This window comes from Opisthocomus hoazin, chromosome 26, assembly GCF_030867145.1.
Source record: "Opisthocomus hoazin isolate bOpiHoa1 chromosome 26, bOpiHoa1.hap1, whole genome shotgun sequence".
In the NCBI taxonomy this organism is placed as follows: Eukaryota; Metazoa; Chordata; class Aves; order Opisthocomiformes; family Opisthocomidae; genus Opisthocomus; species Opisthocomus hoazin.
In genome coordinates this window covers 7,823,829-7,845,663 of record NC_134439.1, presented here as the reverse complement: position 1 = coordinate 7,845,663, position 21,835 = coordinate 7,823,829, and the positions used below count along the sequence as shown (strand labels likewise).

The 21,835-nt window shown below is 50.7% G+C and overlaps 1 protein-coding gene across 1 annotated transcript; it reads right to left on the bottom strand.

Moving 5' to 3' along the window:
• Positions 1-1,460: 1,460 nt before the first annotated feature.
• Positions 1,461-2,251, bottom strand: LOC104326217 (feather keratin Cos2-3). Its single transcript, XM_075443866.1, is given in 3 exon segments — positions 1,461-1,784; positions 2,118-2,213; positions 2,216-2,251. Coding segments are annotated over 3 exon segments (456 nt in total).
• Between the last annotated feature and the right edge of the window lie 19,584 nt (positions 2,252-21,835).

Below are 21,835 nucleotides of genomic sequence, written 5' to 3'. Positions count from 1 at the left end.
TAAAACAACAAAGGCAGTACTAATACACACTAATAATAATATAAAACAAGCTATATTGAAAGTCATATGTTTCTCACTGTGCTCCCTCCCACCTCATTAGCTGGATATAGCAACATATAGTCATTTCTTAGCAACAGCAACAGCCATCACTGTTATCAATATTCTTGTCCTACATGCAAAACACAGCAGCTACTACACTTTTGCCAAGATATCTGGATTTTCATGCAGGAAAGAAGACATGAAACTGTATTAGCTTCCAAGAGAAGTTTGCACCAATCAGAAGGAATGAGATTTCCATGTGAAAAGATCCTCTCCCCCCAGAATGGCAGCCAAAGCCCGAACTCTAACTCTCTGGGGGGACCAATGCAGCAATCAGGAGATCTAAGCCTGCCTGCAGCTCTCTTGGGAAGTGCATCCAGGTTCGTTGTCCTTGCCGATCTTCACATTCTCCTGCTTGTGATGTACCAGAGCAACACGATCTCCCTCAGAAACAGACCGTTTCACTGTCCCCATTTCTGTGTTGACTACCTCAGCTGCTACATGCTTAGGTCTGATCTTGAGCCTCAATGCATTTAGTGGCATGGGCAACTTCTCTCTGCTAATCCTGCTGATGCCCACTGGCCATGACCCCGAGAGTGGGTCTTAGAAGGGAGAGGAATGGGGAGTAGCAGCTATGGGTCATCCCAAGGGCTGTTCCATCCATTACTGCTGACGCCATTCTGAAAAGCAAATCACCTCTCAGAGGGCCAAACCCTTCCCCTGCCACCCTATCGTAGCTCCAGCCATAACAGGAGGAACACCCTTCTGCAAGAGCTCATGGGACTGCTGAACCCTCAGGACCTCCTGCCTTTCTGGGCATTGGTGGGCAGAGACAAAGCAAGGCACGGCCTATAGGTCACTGGCACCAGAGCACCCCTGGATATCTTCCTCAGCTCCAAGGTTTGCTGCCAAAAAGAGGAGCCACTGCAAGGTGTCCCAACCTCCCATTCCTCTGTGAATGCAGAAGAGTCTCCTTGTGCCCTCACCCCCTTCCACCCCAGAGCAACACTCTTCTCCTTTGGCAGCGGTGAGTGTCCACAGAGGGAAGAACCACATGGAGACCACGTTTGAATACAGCACAACTTTAATGAGTCAAAAGAGGGAAAAAAAATACTTCATTGGAAGCCAGTGGGGCAGGGAGCCCCAGAGACAGCGAAGAGACTGTGGGCCTTGGCCGTGGAGATGTTCCTGCATGATGCCCGTCTGCCTGCACCGCAAACAGAGAGGAAACAGCTGGTGCCCACTAGGCTGGCCTTGGGGAAACCTTGTTGCTAGTGGGAATCAAAGCAAACAATGAAACAGGAGAGAAAGGCAAAGCCATTCAGCTATACTGAAAACACCCCCAAAATCTAGATCCTTTGCAGAACACCATGTTCTGAGTTCCTGGAGGAGTCTCCTCTGGGGCACTCCCAGCATCTTTATCAGGCAAGGTACCTTCTGCCAGAGTAGCGGCTGGAAATGCCAGAGAGATCACAGCACCCAGAGTTGATGGGCACTCCATCACAGCTGAGGATGCTGCCAACAGCAGCAGAGGTGGAGGAGCCCACAACAGTGTTCTGTGGGTAGGAGCTGAGGATGGGGCCGGGCAGGGTCACCACCACAGCAGGAGGCTCGATGACGACGGTGGAGTTCTGGCACTGCCTGACACAGGGCTCATTGCAGCTGTTGGCCAGTGGGGTTGGGCCGCAGGGCCGGCATGGCAGGCATGGGTTGTAGCAGGACATGTCTCTGGTCTGGAGGTACAGCTGTGAGAGAAGAGAGAGAGGAAACAGAGCACAGGGGTGTATGAGGAGCAGCCTGGTTATCCTGTCACAAAGGAACCAAGGTCGCTACTGAGTGGGGTGTCGGAGTCTTCATCACCCTAAAAAGAGCAGCATGGCCGAGTGAGGCTCCTTCCTAATTTGTAAACCAAAAGCCCCCCTCAGCCACATTCCAGCCTCTCTCTATGCAGAACTTTTCCCCACTGCCCTCTGTCATGAGAAGAAGATCCAAACCACACGAAGGGACATAGCCACTATCAGCTGGGAGGTCCATTGAGGAGAGATCTCAGTTTGGAAGAGAAGGGACTTCAGACTCACCTCGGTCCCAAGGAGAAGGAGCCAATACAAGTGGGTGAGAGAGCCGAGACTTGGGCTGACTTTTATACCTGCCCTTTCTTGCCGCAGGACCAGAGGAACCCTTTGCAGAGGTAACAATTTTCTGACAAGCTCATCTTGCATGCAGACCATCACAGGTAATGATATGGGCTGTGCTTTGGTTTCCAACACTGCTGCCTTGTCATTTCCAGGTTTGTGCCATGCCCATTCTCCAATGAAGGCTTCTTTCAAGCACAGGGATGAAAGGCGCCAGGATTTCTAGGGCAGGAATGCAGCAGTGCTGGCAGCAGACTAAGCTCCGGTGCTGGACAGGTCCAGCACAGACAAGTCATGTTAGCATGGTCTACTCCGGTGGAGGTGTTTGAAATGCCCGTCATAGGAAGAAGCACCAGCAATACTCAGCGGGACGGCATGGGCTCTTGTGCTTGAGGGTTTGCCCTGTCCTGACCTTTCCCTCCCTCCTCAGCTCACCCCGATGGTCCCCTATTGTGTGTCTCTGTGTGTCCCCATCCTTGAGTGTCACTCATCAAGTGGGAATGTGCTGCTCATGGTAGGGATACTCTCCACTGCTCTCTCCATGAGCACCACAGAGCAGTAGATTACCAGGTTCAGAAGGAGACTGCGTGCACCTGAGAGGTGACGGCAACATGCTGCTAGAGATCTGTCCAAGGAAGAGGCACTCAAATGCAGCCTAAGTCTGCTGAGCCCTCCTTTTCCTGCCCATCCAGGTAAACCAAAGAATTGATGACTGCTTTGGACTTGAGCCCACCTAGATCTTCATGCCCTGCATTGGAATCTCAGTTACAGTGCCCAGCAATTGCCTCTGAGAGGGAAAGGATACTGGATCCGAGACCACATTCTCTAAAGCCTGCTGTTCTCCCACAGGCAAGGCCAGTATGGACCCACTTTATGACAAGGGCTGTGCACAGTGGGTAAATTTTCTAAGCCCATCTCCCCTCCTGAAGATCTTTCAGCCTGAAGCTCAGGTCCATCTTGCAGGCAGTGCAGCCAAGGACTTCACCCCTTCTCTTCAGTGACCTTGCTGAGATCAGTGCCACGGAGTTCTGCTGGGAGAGCTCATACAACACTGACTCCTCTGTCCACAGATCCACTTCTGAGCTGAGGCTCTACTGTAGCCGAGAACACATCTCATGATTTTCTCAGGAGGTAACAGGCACTGTGGGGAAGTCAACAGCAGAGCAGGTTTGTACCTAGAATGTAGCAAGACCTTGGACAGCCTCTCTCGTACTTCCTTTATGGCCAAATTAATGACAAATGTATTCAGTGATAAAGAAGGGCGGAAAATGGCTGGACTACCAGGCTCATAGCGTTGTGATCTTGTTGCAAAGCCTGGGTGGCTGACAGTTCTTGGTAGGGTCCAGTAGTAGGGATCTGCAGTTGAACAATATTGTTTAATATTTTCATGAATGCCATGAGTAGTGGGCAGTGAGAAACTCCCAGCAAGTTGGTCAATAACACCCAGTGAGGGGAATGGGCTGCAACTGTCAGACATGGCTCCTGCTGAGACGACCAAAAAAGGCTGGAGAAATGGGCTGACTGGAATCTCAAGAGGATCAAAAACAGTAAGGGAGAGATTTTGCATCTGATGGAGGAAGCAGCCCATGCAGTCGTGTGGCCTGGGTACTCACTGCCTAGGAGACAGATCCACAGAATAGTACGAGTGGTTTTAGGAGACCCCCAGCTGAACACGAGAGAGCAGTGTGCCTTTGCAGCAAACAGGACATGCGGTATCCTGAGCTGTGTTAACGAAAGTGTTGCCAGCAGGCCTGGGAAAGTGACCCTGACCTTCTGCCCCTTCTGAGACTTCATCTGGACTACTGCATCCACACTGGGGCTTCCTGGTCCAAGAAGGATATCAACATACTGAAAGGAGTCCAAGAAAGGACACCAAGTCGATTATGAGGCTGACAAACATGACATGCGAGGAGAGGCTGAGAGAAGTCGACCTGCCCTTCTTCATGAGTAGATGTCTCAGAGTAAACCTTGCTTTCTACAACTCCTTTTTTAGAGGAGACAGAGAAGGTGGACGTAGTCTCTGGAAGTGCCCAGGAGGCAGAACATGACGAAATCTGATTAAGCAATAGGCTAGAAGAAATAAGAAGAAAAGGAATGCGTTTCCCAGCAAGGCTGTGCAATGTCCATCCTGGAAGGTGCTCAGGAAGGGACTCAATGTGACCTTGAGCAACATGATCTAATGGGATCTGTTCTAAGCAGAGTGATGGTCTAGATGACCTCTGGAGGTCCCTTCTCACCTACATTATGATCCTGTTATTCCCCCTCTCCCTTGCCCTCCCTGACCCCTGCACACGCATGGGCGCATTTGTCCTCACACCCCATTTACCACAACACAACTTTTAGGCATTGTGCTGGGACCACACGGAGGCAGCTGAAGGCTCTCAGGCTCCTCACTGCCACCTGCAGGGAATCAGTGGCTGCTGTGTCAGCCCCTGAGCTCAGAGACAGCTCTGCGAAGCTGGTCCAGCTCCAGGCTGCAGCTGGCTTTGTGCAGGCTTATTCTTGCTGGCGAGTCCTTCCTGGAGAACACAGAGAGTTGGATTCTCAGGAGACAAGCTTTTGCCTGTGCAGAGCTTCTACGCACTCTTAGCTCAGGTGACACCCTGAGTGGACGAGGCAGAGCTGTGGGATGTGACTTTGCTAGGGTGCACGGTTGGCGGGGTTGTCTTTCATGCTTCTGGGTTCATGGGGCTGGCTCTGGGTTTCTTTGGTGGTCAAGGGGAGACCTAATTAGTCTGGGGATGGTGTCTGGGTTGCTCTGCACAGCTAAGCCCTCTGCAATGCCAGGTACCTATTGTCACAGAGATTTGAGTTACCGCCTTCCCACGCACAACCTTGAACACTCCTGCAGCTGTTGTGGAGTGCAAGGGGCTATCCAATGGAGGGACCTGATGCCTCTGCCCCTGCCTGGGGCACAAGGCTAGACAAGCTCTGGCCTTGGTGTTCATGGAGGTGCACCAGGTTGTCTGGAAAACTCTGCTCTGAGAAGCTCTGGACACTTCCCCACCCTGGCCATGATCCCAGACCTGAGGTACTAAACACTGAATGGCAGCCCCATCCCTCCTTCCACAGATTCCTTGTGTGGATCCCTGCTCCTTTCCTCATGTATTTCTGAATGGACATTAGCTTTGGCACCATCCACCTCCCATGACATCCAAACTGTGCTAAGGGCAGTTGGTGAGGGCACCAACCTCAAGGAAAGGATACTGGTCTTCCTTGACATGGGGTTCATCACTATGACCCATTTCACCTCCATCCTCACCTCTCGGGTGTGCATCATCTCACCTGCTCTGAGGATCTGCTCTGCCTTAGGCAAATGTCATAGCTTCTGCATCTGCACTGCCCACCTCAATGTAGAGGCCAGGTATTACAAGGTTGTGGTCTCAAGTACCTGAGGACAGGGTCCCAGCACCCTGTGCACAGCATGGCTGCTGACTTCTGCACCACAAAGATGCCCCTGTTGAATGCCCTCATGCTCACCCTGAGGAATCAGGAGATGAAAGCTGGCCTCACCAGCTTGTCTTGTGGGAGGGGTCTGGGCCAGAGTCAGCAAGTCTTTTCCCTCTACATGAGACACCTGTGGACTGAGCAAGAGGAGGGAGGATCATGGACTTGTAAATCATGATGGCAGCTGGGGAGAGAAGCTGCCAGAGAAAGTGCTGCACAGAAGGGCTGGCTTTGTTGTTGTGTTTGAGAGGGAGGAAGGATCCATTTGGCTGCGGAAAGGTGCTGTTTCTCACTCAAACCACATCTCTCCCAGCAGCACTCATTTCTCCCCTTCTAGACTCAGCTTCTCCCCCTTTACTTGTTCCACCTCCTCTGCTCCCACAGCCTCCTGCCCTGCTCACCCTCCTTGCCCTGGCAACTGCCCTGCAGCACTTGGTTCCTCCTGCATTTTTGCGCGACAGTCGACACCTGCGTTGCATGCCCTGGAGACTTCACCTCAAATCTTACATTTCCTTTTATACTGATGGATGACAGCATTTTCCCCCTCCCCTTCGGCTCCTGCCGGGCCCCCCGAGGGGCCCGTGCCGGGGACAGCCTCTGCCCGCCCTCCCGCACACCCGGTGTCGCTGTGGGCAGCTCCGCTCCGGCCGGTCTCTGCCGCCCATCTGCGGGAATCAGAGGCTGCTGCTTCCAGCCCCTGAGCTCAGGCACAGCTCGGGGAAGCCGGTCCAGCTCCTGGGTCAAGGCCCTGCCGCTGTCCCAACTGCAGCTGGCTCTGTGCAGGCTGATTCTCGCTGGCGGACGGCGAGAGTCCATTTCCCAGGAGACCAAGTCGTGGCCGGGCAGAGCCAGCGAGCACTGCGAGGCCGGGCGAGAGCCCGAGCGGCGCCGGCGCCGGGCTGAGCCCCGGGGCGGAGCTGGCGGCGGCGGCGAGGGGAGGAGGCGGCGGAGAGGAGGCGGCGCGGGCGGAGCAGAGAGCCGGGGCTGGCGGGGGGCAGCGAGGCGCGGGCGGCGGAGCGGCGGGAGGCGGCGGTGCCGGGGCGCGGGGCTGGCGGGGCTGGCCGCGGTGCTGCTGGGTGCGCGGGGCTGGCGGCGGTGGGCGGGGGCCGGGGGCTGCGTGGGGCCGGGGCTGAGCCTGGGGTGGCCCCCGCAGGTCCCTCGAGGCTGCCGTCCGCTCTGGCTTCTTCACGGACCTCTGTCCCCGATCAGTCCTCCAATCCATCCCTCCCTCAGCTCCCATCCCGCCTTCCCTGGGAAAACTCATTGTTCTGTTCTTTCTCCAGCTATTCCAATTTCCTTACTTTCAGCTGTGTCTTTCTGCATTGCTCATGACGTCGTTCCTTCCCTCTTGCTACTTCTTTGCTTTCCTTGTGCCCCTTTTGTTTGTTCAGTTACTCCACCCTTCCACCTATCATTCATGCATTCATCTCTCCACCAACTATTAACTGACCCTTCCATCAAGTCACGTATTTCCATCCTGTGGAAATCCTTCTCTTCATGATGTCTGTTTTTTCCTGACTGCTTCTGCAGGATTATGTGGGAAATGGAACACCAGGCTGGACAGGTTTTTTATTCTTTGTCTCCCTATTGCTACGCTACCTCTGTGGGTCCATCCATCACGCACCTGACTTTCATCATCTCTCTGCACGCATCAGTTTCAAATTCTGTCCCAGAGTATTCCTGTAGGGAGAGCAAGGACTGCAGATGGGTACAGCAAATACTCTGGGAGACTTCAGGAGTAATGGCCATCAAAACAGGAATAAGACCTCAACTTAAATTTGTAGGCATTGAGCACTCCTGAATGTGCTGCTGATATAAATGAAGCCTGAAAGAGAGAATGGTGCTAGGGAACAGAGCAATGTGGCATATAGGAGCTTCTCTCTGAGATGTATTGGATAAAATGCTACCAATGCCTTTAGGGATGGTCATAAACCTTGGAGGACAAATAGAGAAGGCTAACTCTGTGCAAGAAGAGCTGAAATTCCCTACAAGGACAGGGCAACGGCAGAATTTGTGATGTGTCATATGGAGGAATTGTTCTAGCAAGAAGATATGGTCAGAGATGGGAGAGGAACAGCTCATGTCTTCTGCTGCTGAAGGAGAGAACAGCAGTCGGCATAGCTCAGAGGCAGATATGGAGAGGAGTGGACTGAAAGACCAGTGAGTATTGCTGAAAAGCAGGATGATCTGGGGGTGAGGAGAGGCAAGATCCTGCAGAAAGAAGCGTGCAGGGAGAAACAGCTCAGCATTTCAGAGGCTTGAAAAAGTGAGATGGAAAGTGGGGACAGTGAGCAAGCTGGTGAAGTGATAGATGGACAGGTACACAGGCAAGCAAAGCGGAAAGCCCTTTCTGGCTTTACAGGTCATGCCCGAAAGGACTCTGTGCTCCAGTTCCCAGCAGAAATGTGCATCCAGGTGGGACACTGTGCACCTCTGCCCTGCAATCTCTCTACCAGCTATGCCAGTCCCAACATCTTCAGACCCAGGTGCTGCTGTGGGTGAGGAAGTACAGAGCTCAGGTGGATTCAGGGACATTCAGCTCTGTGCTGTCTGCAGGGGACTCCCAGGTGCTTCTACATGTGCAGGATGTCGATCTCCAGGACAGTGCTTCCCTTTTCTGTGCACTTCAGCCCACACTGGTGCCCACAGCTTGCAGCAATGCACAGGAACGTGGTGGGTGCTCCAAGGAGGAGTTCCCTCCCTGCCACTGCTTGCATGTAACTCTGAGCTCAGCCTGCTCAGCAGTGGCAGCTGGAGGCTGTGGTGGGGCTGGGCCTTTGCCTCCCCAGCCTGTGCTGCTGTGAAACACATGCCAGTGTGACTTTTACAGCTGCATCTAGATCCAGGGTCTTTGATGATGAAAAGAGTCCCAGACAGCTGCCTTGGGGCAGACCCATTGGAGGCTACACCAAAAAAGGCTTGTAAATGCCCTCTGTTTAAAACAGGTGGTACACTGGAGAGAATACTGAGGCCAAGCAACCTATCAGCTTGTCTTCTTATTCCCTTTCCCTGTGCCTCCACTGGTGGCCACAGCTGGAGCATGAAGCTTTTGGTAGGAGGCACAACTGCTCCTATGGATTTGCCATGTGGCCATACTAGCCCAAGGAGGGAAGCGCCCTTCCTTGCCCTGCACCTTCGCGTCAGCAAGTAAAAAAGACCCATGAGCCAGATGCTGGACAAGATTCCCCGCTCAAGTCCTTCCCATACTCATCCACTGCTGGAGAGTGGTCACAAGCTTTTTCATGTCTCTTCTCCTTCTCAGGGAAATCACCAGTGCTCAGCTGTGAGCAACCTCTATGTCCCTGACTCCATGCTGTTCTGGTTTGTCTGTCCAACAGCAGGTAACCACATCTCCATGATCTCCATTCTTCCCACAGGCAACAGGAATGGTTCTGGGGAGCCATTCTCAGGCAATCCCACCCCAGCACTGCATGTGGAAGCTCAGCTGGAGGGTGCTGGCTTTCCAGCTGGATCCCACCCTGGGAATTTGACTCTGTTGCTCAGGAAGCATCATCCATTTCACCTCAGAGAGCTTAGGGTAATTGCTTGCTGTCCTATTGCTCTTCCAGGATGGCCTGCCTCTCCCAAATGATGTAGGTCTGCTCTACCAGCCCTGTTGGAGGCTTTGCATGCCCCTATTTATCTCAGAGGGCTCTAGGCAGTGTTGATGGGGAACTGATGGCAGCCCTCAGTGTCCTGCACTGTGCTGTGTCTAGGGTTCCTTGGACATTTCAGGTCCTGCTTTTGGTTGCTCTCCATAGCTGCAGAGGGCTTCAACACTCCACAGACACAAGTTCCCCCCAAAAGCAAGGGATGACAAGCAGTGATGGCTACCTGAGAAAGGATCCAGCCTCAGGCTCTTTTCCAGCCTCTGAGGGCTGTCCCCGGGATTTTCCCAAATGGCACTGAGAAAAAGAGCACAGCTGACAACGATGGGCATCAGCCTGTCCTTGGGCACTGGTGCCTGGGTGTCTGGTTTCAGGTCTAAGAGCCAAATACCCAGCATGGGTGGACACAGGAGAATTGCCTCCAGAAGCACCACTGCTTCCAGAAGGGAGGAGGAGACATTCAGTCTGGACTCAGTCATCTCACCTGGAGAGCTCTACCCTCAGGTGAAATCAATCCCACTCTGTTCATGAAGCTGTATCTGCCATGTTGATGTCTCTTCTTTATGAAGTGCTCACATGGACTCACTTCAGTGTCAGTTTGCAGAAAGAAGAGCTTTGAGAATGTGATTCATCTCCTCTGAAATGAAAATTATAACAAGGGGGAAAGAAAGTGGCCTTTGGAAGTGGTAATGTCCTCGCAGAGAATGGAAAGAGAGCCTTGCTCCTCAGCCAGCCTTTCACAGCTCTGCAGTTTGGGGACTTGGCCAATTACATCAAAGTGTTTCCACAACAAAGCCCAAAATGGGTAGAACGATGGACTGTTAAAAACTGATGGGTGTTTTTAGATGTGGAAATGCCCTGACACATCTAACATGAAGCATAGCAATATGCATATTTTTAATTAAAAATGCAAATGTACCTTCAGACACTGCCTACAGGAATCTATATTGTAGAGAAAAGGATTAATGATATCTGGCCCACAGAATGTCAGGCTGGTTCTCAGAATGGCCAGCAGTGAGATGGCCAAAAAGCCTCCCAGCCAGAAGCTGAGCATCAGCCGAGCAAAGAGGACCCTGTTCATGAGGGAGCTGTATGTCAAGTGGTAGCGTATGGTCAAGTAATGGTCACAGGCCACGACAAAGAGGAGAAAACACTCATTGGAGCCTAGGGAGAGAAGAAAGAACAGCTGAAGGATGCAGACACTGAGGGAGATGATCTGGCTCATCCCCAGCATGACTCCTGTCATTGGAGTTGTTTGGAACAACATCCATAATGTATCAGAACTCAGGAAAGAGGATATTACATGGGAAAAAGTACATTGCTGTTCATCCACATGAGGGGTATGACGGATGCACTGCGTACTGATGTCAGGGAGTACGTCACTGCAAATCCCACCACAAAGGAGACCTGGGAATGCCTCATACCTGGGAAGCCAAGAAGCATGAATTCTTCCACACTTGTCCGCAGCGTGCCCTTAAGTGTTGATGTTTATCTGCAAAGACAGGAAAGTTTCTGTGAGAGCTTGCATACCTGTGCTGGTCCTTCAGATGCTGCTAGTAGTGAAACAAAGCGGTCATCCCTGAAAAAGTAGTTGGTGCAGAGCACAGAAAAACAACATCGACCCTAAGTTAAAATTGCCAGGGACATCCTTTGCTTCAGAAGCATGTTTGGACCCTGAAGGTCAGGCCTAAACCATCAAATGAACATGCCAAATAATTTATCGGATCAAGTGCAGGCATCTCCTTTAGAACATGGTGAATGTAATTGATCCCGTGAGCTGAAGATCCCATGTAGGAAACTGGATGGCAGACTGAAGATGTCCGGCTACATGAAAGGCTGTTGCAGAGGAAGGGAAGCATAGCTGCACTCTTCAAGGCAGGAAATATTGAGTTGCCATCTCAGCAAGTGAGACTGAGGGAACAGAAACCTGTCATGACAATGTGGCACCGAAAGAGATTTTCCCACCTCTATAGTTGATCACAGGGGTCCTGCACAGGCAGGACACAGGAACTACCACAAAACTACAAATGAAATGCAAGGAGAAAATTTATTTTCATTACCATGCCAACCTTTTGGACCCTCTACCTTCGGTATCCCTGAAGCACCACTCGGGCGGAGGCACACAGCCAAGCACACAGGCACCACAGAGATTGATCCATGCTAGATGATGAATGAACCTGCTGGTTTTGCCTGTTTATCGAGGATTCATGCAGGAGTAGTTTACTACTGTGCTTTGACCTTTCCCACAGCAGGGCAAGAATTCACCGCATGTTCAGTAGGGTGCCTCTATGTCGTCACAGGCCTATGTTATCTAAACACAGGTGTTCTACTTGTCCCACACATAAGGCTAAACAGAAATTAGTACAACACATGTGTTTTTCTGTGCCCCAGCTGCAAGTCACTTGAGTGTGTTTACTTTATTCCTCACCAATCTTCTCTTCTTTTCCCACAGTTTCCACCTGAGACGACAGCAGCACAGGGCAGCAGGCTAGCATGACAGTCATTACTCAGGGACTCGTGATGTTGTATATTCGCTTTCTTCCAAGTCTCAGCACAGGAAGCTTGAACTCTACTAATGTCTGCTGCTCAGTGTAGCTCCTAGGGGAAAGACTCACCTCTTTGTAATTTTGCCGTGTCAGAGTCAATGGAAAGAATTCTGCTGACCAAGCTGAAAGATGTAGGATGAAGTACTCTGATCTTAGCTCTTCAGCTTGCCACCCTTCTTTGGGCAAAGAGAAGTCCCTTGGCAGAGAGACTTGTCTCATCTTGCCTAATATACAGGGCTAAGAGCGCTCTAGAAGTGCCAGGTTGTCTCTGAGGACTAAGGCAGGAGTCTAGCAAGTAGTTTTGATGGATGTTGCACATCTCAGCTTGGGCAGAAATACCCCTGCCTCAGCGAGTGAAGGCAAAATTCTCTTAGCTGAATCGCATCCAAGGTAGCTCTGCTGAGAAGTCAGCTGAGCTGAGGGGTTTCATCTCTGCCTTGCCTGCAGACAAAGGAGGATTCTTGGTCAGCTCTCTAAGGCACAACCGATCTCATCCTCAGGTGGGTATCTAAGACAGATGCAGCTGAACCATCATCTGAAGGATCTCTTTGCCTCCTTTCTTCCTCCTTGGGAATTTACATACCAGAAATCTCATGTGGCACAAGAGCAGAGAAACTACCCTTAATCTGGCTCTCCTGAAACATGCAAGACATTGGAAGTCTATGCTAGGAGTCTTGGGCAGGCTTCACTTACCAGCTTAGCCAGTGGAAATGATCCAAATGACATCTCTTCATGTAGCATCCTCCAGAAGCTGCCATGGTTCCGTTGACTGAGGGAGACCACTGGCAAGAGGTTGATTTATCGAAGGAGCTCTGGACGCTGCAGTGTCAGGAGAAGTGTTGATGAACAGCTCTCACCTTGCTGACTCACTTCAAGGATGTCAGTGTTATGGGTTTGCGTGGCAAGGTTTTGGTAGCGGGGAGGCTATAGGGGTGGCTTCTGTGAGAAGCTTCCCCCATGTCTGACAAAGCCAGTGCCAGCCGGCTCTAAGATGGACCCGCCACTAGCCAAGGCCAAGCCAATCAGCAATGGTGGTGGCACCTCTGTGATAACATGTTAAAGAAGGAGAAGAAAAAAACTGCAGTGAGACAGCAGTTGAAAGAGAGGAGTGAGACGATGTGCAAGAAACAACTCTGCAGATACCAAGGTCAGTGAAGGAGGAGGGGGGAGGAGGTGCTCGAGCCTCCGGAGCAGAGACCCTTCCCTTGCAACTCGTGATGAAGACCATGGTGAGGCAGGTTGTATCCCTGCATTCCGTGGAGGTCCACGGTGGAGCAGATATCCACCTGTAGCCTGTGGAAGGCACCCCACGCCGGAGCAGTTGGATGCCTGAAGGAAGCTGTGACCCCGCAGGGAGCCCGTACTGGAGCAGGCTCCTGCCAGGACATGTGGACCCGTGAAGAGAGAAGCCCACACTGGAGCAGGTTTGCTGGCAGGGCTGGTGACCACCTGGGGACCCACGCTGGAGCAGCCTGTTCTTGAAGGACTGCACCCCGTGGGAAGGACCCATGCTGGGGCAATTTGTGAAGAGCTTCAGCCCGTGGGAAGGACTCACGCTGGAGAAGTTTGTGGAGAACTGTCTCCCATGAGAGGGACCTCACGCTGGAGCAGGGAAAGAGTCTACCCCTGAGGAGGAAGGAGTGGCAGAGACAACGTGTGATGAACTGACCATAACCCCCATTCCCCATCCCCCTGTGCCGCTCGGGGGGAGGAGGTAGAGAAACGGGAGTGAAGCTGAGCCCAGGAAGAAGGGAGGGGTGGGGGGGAAGGTGTTTTAAGATCTGGTTTTATTTTTCACCATCCTCCTCTGATTTGATTGGTGATGAGTTAAACTCCTTTTTCTCCCCTAGTTCAGTCTGTTTTGTCTATGATTGCAATTGGTGAGTGATCTCTCCCTGTCCTTATCTTGACCCTCAAGCCTTTCATCATATTTCCTCTGCCCTGTCCAGCTGAGGAGGGGGAGTGATAGAGCGGTTTTGGTGGGCACCTGGCATTTATCCAGGCCAAACCAAACCAGTCAGTCACTTTCTGCCTGCTATTTCTCTGTTCTTGAGTACCTTGGACATGGATATGGGGTTTAACCATGGGATGGGGGTGCTTGGAAGCCTAAGTAGATGTAGTCTTCTTGCTCAGTGAGGATGGGGACATAGCGACAAATGACAGGAAAAAGGGTGATGTTCTTGATGCCTATTAATCCTCAGTTTTTACTGGTATGGATTTTCCTCAGGCCTACCACACCCCTGAGCCTCCTTGCAGAACCTCTGGGAATGAGGCAGCACCCACAGCACAAGAAGAAAGAACCAAGGAGCTCTTTCTTACCATTTCGACATACACAAGTTTGTGGGATGACTTGGGATGCATCCTAGGGTGCTCAGGGAGCGACTGCACAGGCTCTCATCAATCCCTGCTAGGAACATGGAGCAAAGACTCTCAGAAGCCTTTTCCAAACTCTTGAAAGGCAAGAAGTGTGTTGGGAGCAGCTGACATGGGTTTACTGAGGGCCAATCATGCTTTACCAGCCTCATTGCTTTCTATGAGGAGGTGACTGGCACTGTGAGGAAGGGGAGGGGTGTACCTTGACTTGAGCAAGACCTTTGACATACCCTCATATTGTCCAAAACTGGTTCTGTTATCTGGTCTGCGATGAGCCAAAATACACACAAGGACAGAGATGCTGATTTTATTACGACGTTACAGAAGTTTGGGTGCTAGGTGGCTTTTCCACAAAGCTAGCACACTCAAGCTTCTGAATGAATAGTTCTTTATACACAAAGCATTAGCATATTCAAGTTCCTCATACATAAGCATTGTTATTCTGTTAAATGATTGTTTAATGTGTCTTTGTCCAGCATGTAAATTAGTACACATGCTTAGCTGTTCTTCTTCAACTTCATCATTTGTGTTGGTGATATAATTGGGGTAGGTGGTCTGTGAGTCGGTGGTCGCGATCTCCCCCTGGCAGAATTACCTTTCCCCTAGTGACCTGTTTCTTTTGGCAAGTCTAAGCATTTCTTCATGGTTTACTAGTTGGGCTAGTAATACACCAGTTAAACTCATGCTCTTGACAGCCACCTCCCACTTACAAGACAAAGGCACGTTGTTTAGATGAGATTAATTTCTTGTCTGGCTTTAAACCAGCAAGGGTAGGGCTATACAATGGCCATCTCTAGCAGCAGTGTCTCAGGATAAATTAGTTTAAATAATGATTTCCTCCCTTTCAGACTTCTTGAAATCCTGTCTTTTGACGAGTCTCACATCTGTTTTGTACAACTAACACGTAGGATTGAGATATTTGTCTAGTGATTAGACTTTTTAAACATCCAAACATGACACAAACAATTATTGGAATTATTAATTAAATTCTGTAATGGATCCAGGAGTCTACTCCTTCTGCTTTTACTGTGGTGTAAGTTTCTTTCCAAGTTTGAATGTATCTGTCTCCTGGCTGAAAAGACTGGACCAGGGTATTCAACAGCAACCGTGTCCTCTGATTTAAGTACCTATGTATCAAAGATAAAATCTGCGAAACAAAGATTAAATACTCTTTAACTGTTGCCTATCCTCTAATATACATTTAATCCTCTTTTGTTGTGAGTGCATTAGTAGGATATGGTTTTCCATACATTCTCTCAAAAGGGCTTACTCTTTCTCTGATTCTTGGGGTTACCCTAACTCTCAATAAGGCCAAAGGTAGGGCTTCTACCCATTTGAGGTGATCTTCCTGACAGACTTGTGAAATCTGCTTCTGAAGAGTCTGATTCATTTGCTCTACTTCTCCACTGGTCTGAGGTCTCCATGGGACGTGGAGACCCTAATTAGTTTTCAAAATTTCTGATACCCTCTGTACTACTTCTGCTGGGAAATAAGGTCCATTGTCAGAAGGTATTCCTTCTGCAATAACAAATCTTGCTATTATTTCTTTTAACATTACTTTAATTACTTCTCTTGTCTTATTGGTGTGACAGGGAAAACTTCAGGCCAAACACAAGTACAGGCTGGGTGGGGAGTGGCTCGAGAGCAGCCCTGAGGAGAAAGACTTGAGGGTACTGGTGGACGGGAAGCTCAACATGAGCCAGCAATGTACGCTTACAGCCCAGAAAGCCAACCGTATCCTGGGCCGCATCAAGAGAAGCATGGCCAGCAGGGCGAGGGAGGTGATTCTGCCCCTTTACTCGGCTCTCGTGAGAGCCCTCCTAGAGTACTGCATCCAGCTCTGGAGCCCCAAACATAAGAAGGACATGGATGTGTATGAGCGGGTCCAGAGGAGGGCCACGAAGATGATCAGAGGACTGGAGTACCTCTCCTATGAGGACAGGCTGAGGGAGTTGGGGCTGTTCAGCCTGGAGAAGAGAAGGCTCTGGGGTGACCTTAGAGCAGCCTTCGAGTACCTGAAAGGGGCCTACAAGAAGGAGAGGGGCTTTTCACAACAGTCTATAGTGATAGGACAAGGGGGAAAGTCGGTAAACTAAAAGAGGGCAGATGTAGATTAGATATTAGGAGGAAATTCTTCCCCATGAGGGTGGTGAAACACTGGAACAGGTTGCCCAGAGAAGCTGTGGATGCCCCCTCCCTGGAAGTGTTGAAGGCCAGGTTGCATGGAGCTCTGAGCAACCTGGTCTAGTGGAAGATGTTGCTGCTCATGGCAGGAGGGTTGGAACCAGATGATCTTTAAGGTCCCTTCCAACACTTACCATTCTGTGATTCTACGATTCTATGAACTAGAAGAAGTATCTACCAGGACTAAAAAATATTTATACTGGGTTGTCCTGTGTTTGGCCAGGACTGGGTTAATTTTCACCGGAATCCAGGAAGGAGCACAGGTGGGCTGGCTGACCCAACCTGGCCAAACAGAGCAGGGTTTTCCATGCCATATGCCGTCATGCTGGGTTCCGGTGAGCTGGAGTGGCGGGAACTCACTTGCGGCTCGGGAGCGCGCGGCGGCCAGTCTGGGAGAGAGCAGCTCTGTTCTACGGGCTCTGTTCTGCAGGTTTGTTTTGTGTTATCTCTTTATCTGTATCGTTCTTGTTCCTGTTCCCTTTGTTTGCTGTTCTGTTAAACTGCCCTTATCCCAACCCACCAGTTTTCTGCCTGTTTCTTTCCATTCTGCTCCGCACCCCGGCGGGGGGAGTGGCGGCTGCGTTGGCGCTTTTGTTGCCAGCCGCAGCCAAACCATAACATGGGTACCTCTAGGGAACTCTGAAAACTCTATTTGCCAGTACCGCCCGGGTGTTATTCCTTGTTTTAAATTTCCTCCTTTTGTTTTCTTTTCTACTTTTGGGTTGTTCTGGGTTTTTTTGCATCTGAATCTGCTCTTTATTTTTCTTTGATTATGTCACTATTCCCTTTTTGTATGAGGTGAAGTTAATGGGGGACCAGCAAAACCACCACCATGGACTTCCGGAGGACAGACTTTGGCCTGTTCAGGACGCTGGTTGAGAGGGTCCCCTGGGAGAAAGTCCTGAAGGGCAAAGGGGTCCGGGAATGCTGGACATTCTTCAAGGAGGAAGTTACAGCCACAGGAGCAGGCTGTTCCCATGTGCCGCGAGACGAACGGGTGGGGAAGACGACCGGCCTGGCTGAACAGTCAGTTTTTCTGGGACTCAGAAAAAAAAGGAGGGTCTACCACTTTTGGAAGAAAGGGTGGGCGACTCAAGAGGAGTACAGGGGTCTCGTTAGGTCTTGCAGAGGGGAAATTAGAAAGGCAAAAGGCCAGCTAGAACTCAGGCTGGCCACTGTTGTAGGGGACAACAAAGAATGTTTTTGCAAATGCATTAACAAGGAAAAGAGGGCCCAGGAGAAACTCAGTCCCTGATTGGATACGCAGGGGAATATTGCCACCAAGGATGAGGAAAAGGCTGAGGTACTTCATGTCTTCTTCGCCTCAGTCTTTAATAGTCACACTGGTTATCCCCAGGGTAGTCAGCCCCCAGTGCTGTAAGATAGGGAAGGAGACTGGAACGAACCTCCCATAATCCAGGAGGAAGCAGTTAATGACCTGCTATGCCCCCTGGACGCTTACAAGCCTATGGGGCCGGATGGGATACACCCAAGAGTACTAAGGGAGCTGGCAGAGGAGCTGAGCAAGCCACTCTCCATCATTTATCAGCAGTCATGGCTAACACGGGAGGTCCCTAATGAGTGGAGAATCACCAGTATGACACACATCTACAAGAAGGGCCTTAAGGAGGATTCTGGGAACTACAGGCTGTCAGCCTGACCTTGGTGCCGGGCAAGATTATGGAGCAATTCATCCTGAGTGCGCTCATGGGGCATGTGAAGGACAACCAGTGCATCAGGCCCAGCCAGCATGGGTTCATGAAAGGCAGGTCCTGCTTGACCAACCTAATCTCCTTCTATGACCCAGTGACCCATCTAGTGGATGAGGGAAAGGCTGTGGATGTTGTCTACCTGGACTTTAGGAAGGCCTTTGAGACTGTTCCCCACAGCATCCTCCTGGAGAAACTGGCTGCTCACGGTTTGAATGGGTGTACTCATCACTGGATAAAGAACTAGCTAAATGGCTGAGCCCAGAGAGTGGTGGTGAATGGTGAATCCAGCTGGCAGCTGATCACGAGTGCTGTTCTTCAGGGCTCAGTTTTTGGTCTGGTCTTGTTTAACATCTTTATCAAAGATCTGGATGAAAGGATTGAGTGCTCCATCAGGAATTTTGCAGATGACACCAACTTGGGTCGAAGCGTCGATCTGTTTGAGGGTAGGAAGATTCTGCAGAGAGATCTGGACAGTCTGGATCGATGGGCCGAGGCCAACTGTATGAGTTTCAACAAGACTAGATGCCGGGTCCTGCACTTCGATAACCCCATGCAATGCTACAGGCTTGGGGAAGAGTGGCAGGAAAGCTGCCTGGCGGAAAAAGATCTTGGGTGTTGTGCAGCCTGCTGTAGGTGACCCTGCTTCGGCAGGGGGATTGGACTAGATGACCCACAGATACTCCTACCAACCCCGAACATTCTGTGATTCTGTGATTCTGTGTTGGTTGACAGCCGGCTGAACATGAGCCGGTAGCATGCCCAGGTGGCCAAGAAGGCCAACGGCATCCTGGCTTGTATCAGGAATGGTGTGGCCAGCAGGAGTAGGGAGGTGACCATGCCCCTGTACTCGGCACTGGTGAGGCCGCACCTCGAATACTGTGTTCAGTTTTGGGCCCCTCACTACAAGAAGGACATTGAGGGGCTGGTGAGGGGTCTAGAGAACAAGTCTTACGAGGAGCAGCTGAGGGAGCTGGGGCTGTTTAGTGTGGAGAAGAGGAGGCTGAGGGGGGACCTTATTGCTCTCCACAACTACCTGAAAGGAGATTGAGTGAGGCAGGTGTTGGTCTCTTCTCCCAACTAACTAGCAATAGGACGAGAGGCAATGGCCTCAAGTTGGGTCAAGGGAGGTTTAAATTAGATACTAGTAAAAATGTCTTTACTGAAAGAGCGGTCAGGCATTGGAACAGGCTGCCCAGGGCAGTGGTAGAGTCACCATGCCTGGAGGTGTTCAAAAAACTTGTAGATATGGCGCTTCAGGATATGGATTAGTAGGCATGGTGGTGTTGGGTGGATGGATGGACTTGATGATCATAGAGGACTTTTCCAGCCTTAATGATTCTATGAATTTATGGCTACTATGAGTTTCTCCAGCATTTCCTCGCATAATATTTCATAAAAAACAGATGGGTGTTTGTTGTCTGCCTATAGTATTTCATACAACTTTGCCCAATCCTGTGGTTTCTGGATTTCGTGTTGGATACCATTTAGAATAAATTTTTGGTATTCTTTATTTTCTTTTTTATTTATGCAACCTGGGATCCTATCTTGGGAGATAGGTATCAGATAGTGTCTCAGGACAACTTAGTTGAGGTAACGACAGCATAAACAACATTTCCCTGTGCCTCCTCGACCTCCTGCTGGGTAGGTGCAGTCAGCAGGTTGTTGCCAGCAGAAGGGGACAGCTCACACCTTGGGGACAGGCTGCACTCCTCCCAGTGCTGCTCCACACTCCCCTGGGAAGGCAGGGGGCTGTGCCCGTACCCCTGAGGCAGCACAGCAAATGCACAAAAGCAGCCTCTGGCTGCGCTGGCAGGGTGATGCTATGGGGAGCAACTGCAGCCCCATGAGGATGGCTGTGCCCAGAAAGCCAGTAACCCATGGTGCTATGCCAGGATCCAGCCCCTTTCTTTATATGCCGGCCAGGGTTCTTGAAAGACAAATGTGGCTGCTAAACAGCCGTAGCTTCTAATGACATTCTGCTTTTTGGAGAGGTGTCAGCATGCCCTGGGAGGACAGCCAGTCCTGCTCTGAGGCTGCAGTCCTGGAGGGAGCGGCCTGCACATGGTGGGGGCACAATCCTCCCCACTACGACCTGAGCAGATATGGAATGAAGATTTTCCCCCGCTGCGTATCAACAGTCTTTCCTGCTGATGGATCATGCTCTGTGATACATACCAGGGCAGTCCCTGAGCCCACCCCAAGCTGTAAGCAGCAGGTATCCTCCTGGGTGCAAGGTTAGAAAGACTTTGAGACAATTTTTGGCTGCATCCTCACCCTGATTTTGTTAACATTGATCACTGTCTTCTTGGGCAGGTTTCCATGAATTAGGGTTACCTCTGCCCTGGAATGCAGCAGAGCCACAACCTGTTGCTTGTTATGCTGGCTCCACAGTGTTACCAGCAGAAGGCGGGACTTCCTTCCCTGGGCTTGTTCTCAGGGAATAGGGCTGCCATCTCCATGTGCACCCTGCTCCATGCCCCCACCCCACCTTTTGCTGCCCAGATCCCTTTGAGCTGCTACACCTGCATCTTACACAGGGCCCCTGGTTCAGCTCCAATCAGGGCACAGCACACCACACAGATCCTGCCCATTAAACGATTGCCCTGATTTGATCAATAAAACCTTCAGACAATAGTCATCAGATAAAAGAGCTCTATACATAATTTCTGCTGTCAAACAGAAAGGATGTCCACATGAGAACTTCTTACTGCCCTTTTAGCTATAGGCAAGGACAGACAGGTACTGTAATTACTGGTACGGAGCAGGAGCTGCCTCCAGGCTCACTGGTTACAATCAACTGGCTGAGTTGGTCTTCTGTCCAAAGAGTCTGTTCAGCACAACGTGGCCCTGAAGGCCAAGCACTGCATATAGCACAGCAGAGGCCAGGGCCTCCTCAGCTTATCTGTTACATGGGTCACTAATACCCTGATGTACGGTGATATTTGTGTGAGAGTCATGGTACCCTGCCCATTGTTTCCTGCCTGTGAACAAATACCAGCTCTCGAACCTGCTCAGAGCAGGTTTTGCATCCTTCTTTCTTCGGGTGTAAATCGAGGCGCTGAGCAGCGGAGTAAGAACAGTGTAAATAATAGCCACTCCTCTGCCTAGTGACCCTTTGGAGGAGGCTCCCATGAAGGTGAAGACACCTGGGCCACAGGAATAGGCCACAGAAATGACATGGGACGCACAGCTTGAGACAGCTCAGTGCCTGCCTTCTGAAATTGGAGTCACAGCATCATTCAAATCACCATTAGGAAAAAAACATCCTCTGCAAGAATGCGCTTCATTTGGAGTATAAAACTTGCATGGGTCCTGTGCCCCTTTCCTACCTTTCCAAGATCTCCTCAGTTGTGCAGCCAGACTAGAGGTCATACCAAGAGCCAATAGCAGTACTCTGGCAGTGCTTTGGCAAAAGGGCTTACTCATCTGTCAGATGAAATGCCATCCTCTTCAAGAAGGACAACTGCAGATGGTATCATCATTGCAAAGGACCTGAGGGACCTTCTGCTGGTTTAGTGCAGTAGGGTTGGGAAGTCCAGCTCTGCTGTTGTTGATGGTGGTTAGTAATAGTACTGTGAGGGAGAAAGGATTTCAGACATGCAAGAGAAAAGCCCTATAAAGCTTTTGGCCTTCAGTCATTCTGAGATATGCTTCATGAGCCATAATTCCCTGTCGTAACTTAACCTAGCAACTAGCAACCAGGACCAGACAACCCTCTGGGCTGGGGATGAGTATGGGATGGGGAGGAGAACGAACAAAAGGTAAAATTCATGTGTTGAGATGAAGACAGTTTA